Source organism: Diplotaxodon limnothrissa, linkage group LG23 (assembly GCF_057381915.1).
Source record: "Diplotaxodon limnothrissa isolate DT_005_m linkage group LG23, D_limnothrissa_male_GT1.1, whole genome shotgun sequence".
Taxonomy (NCBI): domain Eukaryota; kingdom Metazoa; phylum Chordata; class Actinopteri; order Cichliformes; family Cichlidae; genus Diplotaxodon; species Diplotaxodon limnothrissa.
In genome coordinates, this window is record NC_140617.1 from 14,392,143 (window position 1) to 14,404,964 (window position 12,822).

Below are 12,822 nucleotides of genomic sequence, written 5' to 3' on the forward strand. Positions count from 1 at the left end.
AAGCTGATGAAAGCAAAACTGTTGTGGGTGCAAGCACATTTTAATGCTTTATTTCCGACCGCTGTTTCTGTTCACCTCTCCTGGGGAAAGATTCAGAGTGAATCAACAGAGTGAAATGCTTGAGTGCTACCTTGGATGACAGACAGAAGTAATCGGCAGTAAGTGGGAGAAGCATATTTACATCTCACAGCTACTGACACGCCGGGCTTCCCATCTTCAGGACATGGCGTAAACCCGCATGCCCTGTTCTGAAATAACCTAATTTTGTCAGTTATTTAAAAGAAAGAAAACAAGTCCAAGTACATGGCAGCTTATTGCAGTTTTTTCAAAACTGATCTATTCAATTATAACATAACAGAATAAAAATAATCTGATTCGTATTAAACCAGAAAAACTGTCCTCATCTTTACAAGATTGTCTTAATGATATCATTCTCGTTATTGTTTCTTGTTATGTCGTGACTATAACAACATATCTCGGACAAAAATATGACCAGAAACTGAGATGATGTTATGTTACAACAAAAAAGGGTCGTACTTCATTGAAACCTTTGTAATCATTAGCTAAATACTTTGGATCCCATCTCACCAATATGAAATTGTTTACACAGCTTTTGTATTGTTTGTACTGTAAATTTGGATTTTTCCAATATTTGTCTTTTCCTGCATCATTCTTGGGGGGGGTGTAAGTGATGATTCAATCCAAAAGTTTCACATATACTCATCACTTCCTGTTGCTATGGTTTTCAATTTAGTTCTTGGGGAATTTGGCCTCTTGGCGTTTTCTCTCCTCTTCCTTAAAATATTCTTGAGGTTGTTTTTGTGACAGTCGCCCTTCTACTGAGACCATTTCTGTTGAGGGTTTAGCGAACAGTAGATGGATCAATGGTCCCTGAAAGATTCTTGTCAGTTTTGAATGGTAGCATGTTGGCTAGCTTAACAACTTTGCAGAAAGTGCTTATGACGTTACGATTAAATATTAAAAGACTGCTTGTTTTTTGAAACGTTCAAGAGGCGTGTGCTGACATTTGCAATCAGAGTCTGCTTTGTAATGCCTGACTGTGCAGTTTCAAGGTCCAAATGTGAGCACGCCCCTCTTGAGCCAAGTCCCCACAATCTGACTGTCTTGTATTGTTCTGGATTGTTTGGCTTTGGCTTTACTTTTATAAAACAGCAACGTATGATCCTCATTTTCCAGCTACTGTCACTCAAATCTGACCAAACCAAGTCTGAACAGTCCAGGTAGAAAGAACCTATTGGACTTAGTTATAAAAAACCAGTCTGCACACTATGTGTTCAGATTCGTTCAGAATCAGGAAGTAGGTCATTCTTGTGACACATTTATTGTGGTGACGTGTTTAAAGCAGAAGAAAATAGTGTAAAAGGATCAATTTCATGGCATGACTAAAACATGACCTTGAGTGTTTGTTAATCTAAAATCAAATGAAGTGGTCTAACTTTATTTCTTTTTAGATTAACGAACACTCAGATGATTGTTGTATAAAGCACTTTGAGTGTTCCAAAAGAGTAGAAAAGCGCTATATAAGGCCCTGCCTGTTTACCATTTCTACCCAACAAATCTGGTATAGAAGCTGAATGACCTCCTTCTCCAAATTTACCAAAAGACCATCATCATTTCCTCATTTTAGATTTTCAAAGACCATTTACACAAACTCACAAACAGACTTCCAACCCTCTACACGACGAAAACTCCTTACCAACATTAATCGACACTGATACTGATACGCTCCACCCAAATCTGTACATAAGTGCAAACACGCGGGGTTACTGGTAAAGTCCTTTTAGACTTCATACTGGACGATATCATATTCAAACACAGCTGCAGTGCTGAGGAAAGGCTGAGCTGAGAGCACTTGACGGTTTCCAGCGGCAGAAAGAAGACGGCAGCATGGCGGCCACGTTGTGTCAGGGTTTAGGCTTCGTTTTGAGTTTGATAGGAATAGCGGGAATAATCGCCGCGACGGGGATGGACCAGTGGGCCACACAAGACCTCTTTGACAACGTTGTGACAGCCGTGTACTCGTACTCGGGCCTGTGGAGGTCCTGTGTTAGGCAGAGCTCCGGCTTCACAGAGTGTCGACCATACTTCACCATCCTCGGCCTGCCAGGTATGTTTTAAATCAATAATACCAACGGACATGGCAAAAAAATGAAATTGACTTTTTTTTGGGGGGGGGGGTTATGCAATACATGTAGGTGGTTTAAATATTAATTCAGAAAGAAGAACAATACAAAGAACCATGTTTGGCGTGTGTTTTCACACCCTTTTTCGAAAGGAGGGGAAAATGTGCTCCCCACAGTTTCCCGGAACCTGGAAGTAAGTCTTGGGTAAACATCAGATAAGGTCTGTTCCATGTCGAAGCCTACATAACAGCAGGCAGCAGTCAAACACTGCCATTTCATGACTGTCTGACTCTGGTGGTAACTCAGTTTGAGTGGAACATCTAAAATGGCTGCCACAATGACCCAGTTAATAGGATTCATGTTGTCGACGTTGGGCCTGTTTTTAATATCGGCTGCAACAACAATGGACGAGTGGAGCTTACAAGACCGATCTTTTACAGTAATAACAAATTTTTATACCTATTCTGGTTTATGGAAGTCGTGTGTAGGGACGACATACGGTACCACACAGTGTCGGCCTTATTTCACCATACTTGGCCTGCCAGGTAAGAGAATTACACTCCAAGAGAAAAAGACATTTATCAAATATTTCTCGACATGTCGGATTAAGGAGAACATTTTCTAAAGGACCTCGGAAGGTACTTTAGAATATTTGGGAGGTTTTAGGGCAGATTTTCCCCCCCATTTCCACCCCCTGCCACTTTTCCGACCAGCCCTGGAATAAAAATGCAGTCGACTGCAGAAAAGATGGTGTCTCTCCGGAATCAAATAGAAATTTGATGAGACATCCAAAGCTTAGCTGAGCAAGCACAAGCTTTAGCAGAGTGTCACACAATGTAAAGTACATTTCCACACTCTGTACTTAACAGCTGAATGTAGTGTAGAGCATATTGTATATAAGGTCTTAAGGGATTAAATCTAGAATAATACAGGTACAATATCTGAGGACGCTGAAAGATGGCATTTAGTTCAGTGTGTTTCACCACACGCTGCTTTGATTTATGAGTGCTGGGAAATAACTGTAATGTGCTTTTTTTTCTCCCTTTTTAAAACATTTTAATTGAAAGTGAATGCTGTGAGTGTCGGGCTTTTCCTGCCTCTATTCATGATGCACATGTGCATCAGTAAAACTAATATATTTATTATTGCCGGGGATTTTGATCCCCTTTCAGAGACTTTTTAGAACTACTGCTAAACTTGTAATTCAGCCCAGTTATTCTTGTATGTCTATGGATTCATATATTTCCATAATATATGTAGAAGAAGGTAGAAATCCTTGCATAATAGTTGATTGTATTATGCTGTAAAACACCTTGATCTCTTTTTGTATTACATTTTACTCATTTTAACCACGGTTTCAAACTAATTACGAAAATAAAAGCAAGTTCAGTTTCTAATGACGATATCTCTTGTCTCTTTTATGCCAGATATTATCTTCAGCGGAAACTTTTAATGATGGCCGACCTGCCGTTTTCCTGTGACAAAATATATTGAACTATTGAAGCTGCTACCTTACAGTTATAATTAGTTTCTAGTGTCTGATTTGTATTATGGTGGCCATGATCAAAGAAGTACTCAGAAGTAAAAGTACAAAAATATAATTAGCGAAATGTATTGTCAAAACTTCAAGTGGTTTTTAAAAAGAGCTGATTATGACTGGATGAATATAAATGATGCTGAGTAAAAGTTAATTTAAACCTTTTAATATAATGTTGCGTAGTCAAATCATAATCACATTTTTTGTATATATTACCTTTAGTACATAATAACTGAAGCTGTACAAGGCACAGTGCTGCCTTCTAAAACATACAGCGCAGTACATTAACCATAAAAAGAAGATATTTTAACATGCATGCTTAACTTGCGACACTCCAGAAATATTTAAACCTAAAATTTGAACTTATGTATTATAATACATTTCAATTTTCTACTCATTTGAAATATATTTAGGTTTGGGTTGTTTGAATATTGTATATCTTTTATTTAATTAAACTCATTGAGTTAATTGGCAGCATTTTCTTTTTCTTTTTTCATTTTCTTTTTGATAAATCTTAAAGTATCTACAAGGTAATACCAATCTCACAAACAGATATATCCTAAACATATGCTAAATGTCATAACTTTGATTTTCAGCTCTGCTCCAAGCCGTCCGAGCCTTGATGATTGTTGGGATCGTCCTTGGCGCTATCGGCTTACTGATCGCCATATTCTCGCTGAAGTGCTTGAAAATGGGGAACATGGAGGACAACTTGAAAGCCACCATGACTCTGTCGGCTGGGATCATGCTTCTCCTTGCAGGTTACTTCACTAACAATGCTCAGGTGATATCGAAGAAGAACGGTTTTGCGATAATACCAGCATTAATTCGGATTTTTTTTCAGGTGTCTGTGGGATTGCTGGGGTGTCAGCCTTTGCTAATTTGATTGTACAAAGTTTTCAGTTCACTACATTTGCCAGTGGATTCAGCAGTACAGGCAATGTTGGTGGACTAACGGGAGCTCTGACGCCAAGGTAAAGATAAACTGAAATTAGCATATATATATATAGTAATATATTACCTGCTGAATTAATTTTGGTAATGTTTAACCTTAATAATCTTTCAGGTATACTTTTGGCCCTGCACTTTTCGTGGGTTGGATTGGTGGCGCTATCTTGTTCATCGGTGGCATCTTGATGTGCCTAGCCTGCCGTGCAATGACACCAGAGAAACACCGGTAATTTATAACTATTTGTGATCTTTAAAAAGATTGGTAGGGACAGTAACCTCTCTGTTCCTGAACAATAAAGTAGCAGAGATGTGAAAACTGCAAAATAGGGCAAAATACAGTACGCACATAGATTATATTTTCAGTGTTTGATGTATGTGACGCTATCCCTCAGGTATGATGGGATGGCCTACAAAGCTGCCTCCCAGAACACGATGTACAGGCCTGACACCAGATCCCGGCCCGTCTACAACGACTCCTACAAAGCTCAGAGTATGGATGAAAGGCAGACAAACCAGAGGTTTGACTACGTGTAGAACCATGTCTGTTTTAATACGCTCTGTGATAACTTTTCTACATTCAGCATTCATTTTTTATTTCTCTCTACTTTAATTTGGAAGACCGGTTTCAGGCCTAATTTCATGTTACTTTTTCAAATGTAATCACAATTATAAAGTCTGTGCTGTATATTTTGTATGTGTGTCTGTGTTAAATAAAAGGTGATTCTTACCTGTTCTGACACTAAATTCAGTAGCACAACACATAACGCATATATTAAACTCAGTGGAGGAATGTGCAAATGTCATGTTTGACAGGGATAAAAAATAAAAAATTAAAACAAAGGGATATTTGCACAGGTTCTTGTGAAATCTACCCAGTAGGGAAGCACTAAGATGCAATACAACAACTACTACTACCTACTGCTCCCACAGAAATTAAGAAATCCATATGCTAATTAAATGTACTTGATTTACTGATTATCAGCAAGTGTGAGCGCCTCTACAAAAGCAGAGGTTTTGGCAGTTTGCTGGTCTCGAGCTGTCGGACGTGTGTTGACATAATGTCCCTGCAAATTCACCTCAAGGTCAGATTGTACAGTGCTCAGAGATGTTGGAAAACTCCAGCAGCTACATCTCAGAATCCACAGTCTTTAGTTATTATGTAAATGTTAAAGTTCATGACAGTTAAATTAGAAAAACACTGAACAAGTATGGCTCTTCCAAGCAGAGGTGTTCATACATCCGTCAGCACGGTGTGTGAAGGTTGATGAGTTGTTGTGAAATTCTTCCACAACAACGTGAGACTGAGTCATACAGAAAATCATTCAAGTTACTGAATCATGAGGTGGAGTTTAGTTTTTCACAGGAACAGAGTCTTGCGAAAACGTTCTTTTTCACATGACCCACCTCTTGTTTTAAATGCTCCCAAGTTTTTTTTTAACAGTTTTGTTTGTGATATTATGTCAGTAACGTATCTTCTACTTACTTGGATGAAGGTCTGTTTCCAGGTTGGGGCTTTCCAGTCAAAGTCTTAATAGACAAACCTTTGCTATGCCTTTTGAGGAATTTAGACACACATCAGCTCAGTGGAACCACGGTTAAATTGTATCTGAGAGCCTCTTTAAGTGAACCTTTCTTTTCTTTACAAAGTCTTACAGAGTCTCTTTATGGACCCTTCCTTAACATCATACTATTTTTTTCAAAATGCAGCTACTGTTGCCAGCTAGCTTAGTCAACGTTAGCATTAGCAAATTAGCATTAGCTTGCTAATGCATCCCCATTTTGAACTGGAGTGGAAAAGACAACATGTTTGCCACATTAACCTGATACTTTAATAAATAAACAAATAATAAATAAATAGAAATAGAAAATGTCATGTCTAATTCTTGCCTAACTGACCAAATGTTGTTGTTGGTACTATTGGTTAAATGGAATTAAAGTTTATTTTATGAATGTATTATTTTAATGTGCATTCATACATGCAGCAAAGTCATACCTGCTCTAACATGACTAACCTTAAGGCCTTTTATCCACCTAAAACTACTGTTTTAGGGATTATTTTACAACCTATAAAAATACAATGGCTTTGTTTTTACAGAGGCTAGTTTACTCTCCTCTTGAGCATGAATATAGCTTCTGGGTCTGAAAAGTAAAACAAATGCAAATGTATTTTGAAGGGGCCACTCTTCTGGTTGCAAAAAGAAATAATCTCAGTCAGAATCTGATAGACAACTCAGCAAGTGTTATAAAATACCAAGATCTGCTACTGTTTTCCAGACAGGACTTTATTAGCCAGAGCTCCCTCCTCACCATACAGTCTATGAGCCATATATACTGAAGTGTTTACTTTCTAGGACATTGGTTATGTTCTAATGGTGCAGCGACATTTAGTAGGTTTGTACAGTTTGAAACTAACCAGTGGAAAATGAGTGTGAAGAGGCTTGTGAAATGTACATATAATGTAGTAATTAATTTAGGGACAGCTGATTTTTCATAAGACTGCACCATAGTTTTGACACTCTTATACTTTGAAAGTTTTAACATGATTAAATTTTCTGCACTTTGTAAAATGTGTACTTGAAAGAAATCTTGAGAAAAATGAAATTACATTTATCAAAAGCCAAAACAGTTTATTTCTGCTTTCATACAAGTCATGCTCCAACCATCTGAAACAACACTCATATTGATTATTGTGTTGTTTATCCTATTAGCGTTATCAAAACAAGTGGTCATCAGTTACATGTTATCTCTTGCCCTGCAGCGCCCAATGATAAATAAAATTACTTCCACATTGTTTCAGTGTAATTGAATAAAATCTGTGCTCCTTCCTCAGATAGATGCTGTGTCTTTGGTATAATCCTTGCTGACTGTTCAGATGTAACAGGACTGATCTTTCATACCACGACAGCACAGCTGTCTGTTACTCTGCTGGATTATGCCCTTAAATCCAGCAAAGAGAGTTTCAGTGATTTGCATGAAATCACATTTCTTGATAATTGAAATTAATGAAAGTATTAAGTAGTAGTTACATTTAATAACATTTAATCACTCTTAAAGTGAGTCATTAATTGTTTTAATTTAATTTTAAAGGAAGTTATTGAGACTATGAGACAACCCTTCTTAAGCTTCTTTTCTGCTTAACAATTTTTGGCACAGCAGAATCATGTTCTATTTTCTTTTCCTAAAGCTTCACCAGTTATTAAGTAAATGTAACTGCGTTGGGATTGCAAAGTATTGCTCATGCATTACTTATTAACTCCCTAAGAAAAGTAATGTGGCACATTAACAGTATGAAACCTCGCGTGTTCATATGTTACACCTGATCACTGCAATTTTGCAATCTCAATCTTGTCCTTTCTGCAAAGCAAATCCACAGTACTTTGATCTAAAGTCACAATTATGGCAAAAGCACACACGAAAATGTTAGGATGCTTGGGTCGTTGACCCAGGGTTTTTGAGTTTATTATATTATTTATCATTTCTAGTCTTTGGTTTCTTTGAGTTCTGTCTTATGGTTTATGTCTCTGTCTTCTCTAGTTGCTCTGTCTCCCTTGTCAGCTGTATTCCCTTGTCTAGTTCGCATCTCTGTGTATCCTTAGTTGCTATATCCCCGTGTCCAGTCAGTGTCTGTGTCTGCCCTGGTCCCACTGTAGTGCCTGCATGTGAGTCTGTGTCTTTTGTTCAGTCTGTGTTTTGTGTTTCCTGTTTTACTTTGAAGGTCTCTGTCTTATCTCAGTGTGTTCAGTTTACGCTTCCTTGTCTCGTCAGTTCTGATTTGCCCCAGCTGTGTTTCCCTCCTGTTACCCATTCCCTGATTGCTCCTCTGTGTATTTAAGCCCTGTGTTTCTTTGTGTCTGTGTTGTGATCTACCGTTTACTTAGCTGTGTGTTCTGTCAGTCTGCCGGTGTAAGTTTATTTTGATTTTTCCAGTTATGTTATATTTGAGTTTAACATTAAAGTTGTTTTGAGTTCACATCTGTCTCCGGAGTCTGCACCTTGGGTCCTATTCCTGTCTGCACACAGCCACTCACAACAGAAAAGGCCTGAACTAAAGTGATACAATTGTTTGATGAATAATAACAAATTGGGCAATGATTTTATGAACAGTGTTTCTTTAGACAAATAATATGATTACAATAATGTATTGCTTTTTTTTTTCTTGCCCCTTGCTTACAATGCATGAAAATTGTAATATTTTCACCGACACCTAGGCACCAGGGATTACTCTAGAGCTGAATAAATTAGCTGATTAGTTATTTGACAGAAAATTAGTTTCTTAAATGTGAATATTTGATCATTTTGCATGTTTCTGTGGTATAAACTCCACATTTGGAAGTTTCTGAAAGTTAGTCAGACAACTAAAGATGTCTAAATAGGTTCATTTGGCACTAAAAGAATAATAATCCCTGTTTTTCGTTTCTTTCTGACATTTTATGCACAGACAGATTTCAAATATTCAGATGTTTTACAAATACACCTGACGACTGGCTGCAGTCTTGAAGTTCACTATGAAAAATATTACCTTTCTGGAGGATTTCTAGCCTGAAGTCCATTGGGGGTCCAAAAACCAGTAATCTAAAGCTTTGCAAGGCCGGGGCCACAAGGCCGAGCATGGACCCATTACATTTCATAGTGCTCTTCAGTAACGTCCAGCGGACAGGGCCCAGTTTCCATCACACTGGTCTTTGAAAAATGGCTCTTTTACTGAAAACATGTCCTCATACCCGGACCTCTGGCACCACCTAGCGGATCAGTTCAGCATCACTGCTTTTTTAATGAAGCGTAAATTCACGATTGAAGATCTTTTTTCCTTTTGTTGTTCTTATTTCCTGATCACTCTAAGAATCTGATCTTATCTACAGTACCTTCCTTAAAAAAATGCAGGAAAACAAAATATTTGGGCGGTTTTTCTTTCTCCCAATGTTGGAAGCCTAATAATCATCCCTGTATGACAGTGCAATCCAAACACTCCTGATTTTAAAATAGCAGGACCATAAAATAAAAATGTAAAAGTATAAATAATTTGAATCCATGTGTCCATGTACCCAGTGTATTACTCCAAATCAATAGGAAGTTGTTATGAGTGATGACCTTTATCCTTAAAATGAGGCACGGGGCATTCCACATCTATAAGGCGACAGTGGGTTTGGTGAGCACTACCATGAAGAAATCAGTAAATGATTCTACTGCGTATCCAAGTCCAGCTGCGACCAAAGCACAATGATGCAGTTTTTCTAGAACATGTCCCAGCAAAGCCAAAGATCTGTTAGTTATTTGACAGAAATACTAAGCTTAATTGAAAGTCTAAAAACTAGAAATGTGAACCTCTACATGACCACCGTAGTTGAAAAAAATATGAATTGTAGTGGGAAAAAAAGTAAATAGAAGTAAAAATTCAAAAGCAACAATAACTACTTTTAACACTATTTAATGTAGAAAATAATTAAGAGAGATCAGCCACAATATTAAAACCTTCTCCATAACTCTAAAACAGCTGTAGCCAGTCGTTGAGTGGACAGCAGATCTCTGAAACTGGTTGCTTTGCATTAGGATGTTGGAGGTTAGACCTCTGGATCTGTGGGCTTTAGCGGTGGTACCTCTCTGACCCGGGCTGGTTCAGTTGTATCCTTAAGATGCTCAAAAATATTGTGATCAACATCTGAGCAGATGTTGTCATGTGGCAGGGGTTTTTGTTTTTATCATTCTAGTGAGGTGTCGTTTAAAACCCTGGGTACTGGCTGGAATACATTTACTACACTTTAGTTGTTCTCAAACATCTTCTAGGGTCAAAGCTCGCATCCATTGGCCGCTTATACAATTTGAGTTTGCTGTGTTCACTGAGAGGAAGCGTCAAGATCCAACTCACAACACAGATTTATGAGGGAAACTAAAGGTTACCTGATACATCTCAATGCTCTGATAACTCACTTTGGTATCTCCCCCCTCTTCCCTACTCACATTGGACAAGGAAGTTAACTTATCTGTGAACAGCACACGTGCAATGAGACTTCTGTTTGACCTTTGAGGTGTGGATCAGCTCTGTTACCACCACCTCATGCATGCTTTTTTTTAAGCCCGAGTTCCGTCAGCAACCTGAACTTCTGCTGACAACGTTATCAGTACAATACCAAAAACATGCATTCACTTACAGAAATCAGTTGTCAGACCTCTGAATAGCTGCAATGGTGAAAAACTTGAGTTTCTTTATAATCATCTCAAGTTTCTAAATATTTGGCTTTTGCCTGAAATTCAAAGATCCTGTAAGGTTTTTCATCTTTACTCACCCACAGATCCAAATTACATTCATTCCCCTCTGTGTTTAATTGGGAAGAGGCCTCCACACTATGTCAGTTGTGCAATGTAGTGGAGAACTAAGAGCATGTTCAGTATTTTAATAACTCTTTGAGATGGAGATGTGAGATAAGTTAAACATCTTCATAAAGCAGGTGATAGATTGGATGAGGTTAAGAGATTAAAACAGAACAAACAGTTTAAGAGATCTGTAGAAGATTTGTGCTTACAATAAAACAGCAAAATACACAGCCAGTAACAACATAACATGCAAACAATACTAAATAAATAACATGAAATATTTTACAAGCTTTTAAACCATGGATTTCCCAAATGATTAAAATCATCACTGCCACCAAAACAGTTCTTGATTTATAAAGACATTTCATAAAAATAGATTCTTAACTCATCCTAATAACAATAAAATACCAAAATTCTCATCTTTTCCCAAAATCTGCCAAGATCAGGTTCAAGTGGAAGGATCTCTGTTGCAATTATGCAAATACACTTCTTGCTAAGGTTGCAGTTATCCAGGGTTCAGGGGTGTAGTTCTTCAGATTTGGAAAGTAACTTCTTTTTCCTTGTTTGTTTCCAGCTTAATGTAACCTTTTATAAAATAAATAATATTTTTAACCGTTTACTACCTTGCTACCATAATCATAGTGGAGAAAAACCTTTAAATCAGATGAAAAGTTATTGCTAAAAACAGAGTAGCACCTTTCATTCAAGTACTTCCTTGTGGAAATTTGTCAAACTTACCTTTCTTAATTTCTGGTACATTTTTTGCATTAATTTATGAAGGAAATGTCTTTATTTATATAGAGAAAAATACAAAAATAAGACACATGGTTGATAGTCGAACTTATAATGGAATGTAAAGCAAACCTTCTGTTATTTTTGGGGTTGTCCTGTGTCCTCACATGAGAGCCAGACTGCAACAGTGTGTTTTTTTTAGTCAGAAGTAACTTAAAATGTGTGAGCGTCACATGATCAACCCTTGGATTGTAGTAGATTAGATGTGTTTTAACAAAGTTTCTGCACATCTTTAAAACTTTCTGTGTATTTACATACCACAAATATATGTTTGTTGGGTTGTTTTAATGAATCGTGTATATCTGAACTATTGTATTGAGTTTATTTACTGACTTTGTTTTCTAAAAAACTAAACAAATACTACATTTATTAAATTACATGCATAACTATACCTCTTAGATTGTGACAGAAACAGCAGTGTAAGAATTTAAATATGGTTTTTGTATAGTCAGTGATGATGAACCATCTTTAAAGACAGCAAAATTAAGGTTTTATATATCTATTGGACTGTTGGGCTAAGCATGGTGGTTCTAACCTTTACTTATTTTCCGTCTCGTCTTCTTTTGATTGGTCCCTTTAGGGCAGGAATGGATCATCTACCTTACCCACCCTATCCCAAGCACCCTCCTGTTTCTGTATGGTCTTCTGCTTTTTCTATTGCCTGGCAGCTTCTATTTCAGCAACCTTTGTTCACTGTATGCGCTCTCTCTTCCGTGCACATGTCCACACCATCTCAGCCTTGCCTCTCTAACTCTGTAAGCACCTGTCCTGAACTGTCCTTCTGACATGTTTCTAATGCTGTCCATTCTGGTTACTCCCAGTGACCCTTCTCCATCTCAGCCTCCTTTCTTTTTGTCAGCGCCACCATTTCCAAATCATACAAAACAGCTTGTCTCACTAACATCTTGTGAACTTTCTCTATGCATTGTGGGGAATAATTGTTGCACACACTGCCGTCCAGTAGGTGGCGACATGAGCCTTTAGAGTTCTTCTGAGGTTGTCCAATGAAAACACAGGATGAAGAAGAAGCGACACTCCTGCTAGAAGCTTAGTTTGGACTCGGTTATCTTTCATGCAGTCACCTGTGTT

General features: G+C 37.6%; 1 protein-coding gene across 1 annotated transcript; it reads left to right on the forward strand.

Annotated features, from left to right (window-relative positions):
- Positions 1-1,908: 1,908 nt before the first annotated feature.
- On the forward strand, positions 1,909-5,166 carry LOC146607711 (claudin-18-like). Its single transcript, XM_085348219.1, has 5 exons — positions 1,909-2,128; positions 4,278-4,442; positions 4,526-4,655; positions 4,748-4,858; positions 5,025-5,166. Exons 1-5 carry the CDS (start codon positions 1,909-1,911, stop codon positions 5,164-5,166), a joined length of 768 nt encoding a protein of 255 aa, XP_085204345.1.
- The last annotated feature ends 7,656 nt before the right edge of the window (positions 5,167-12,822 follow it).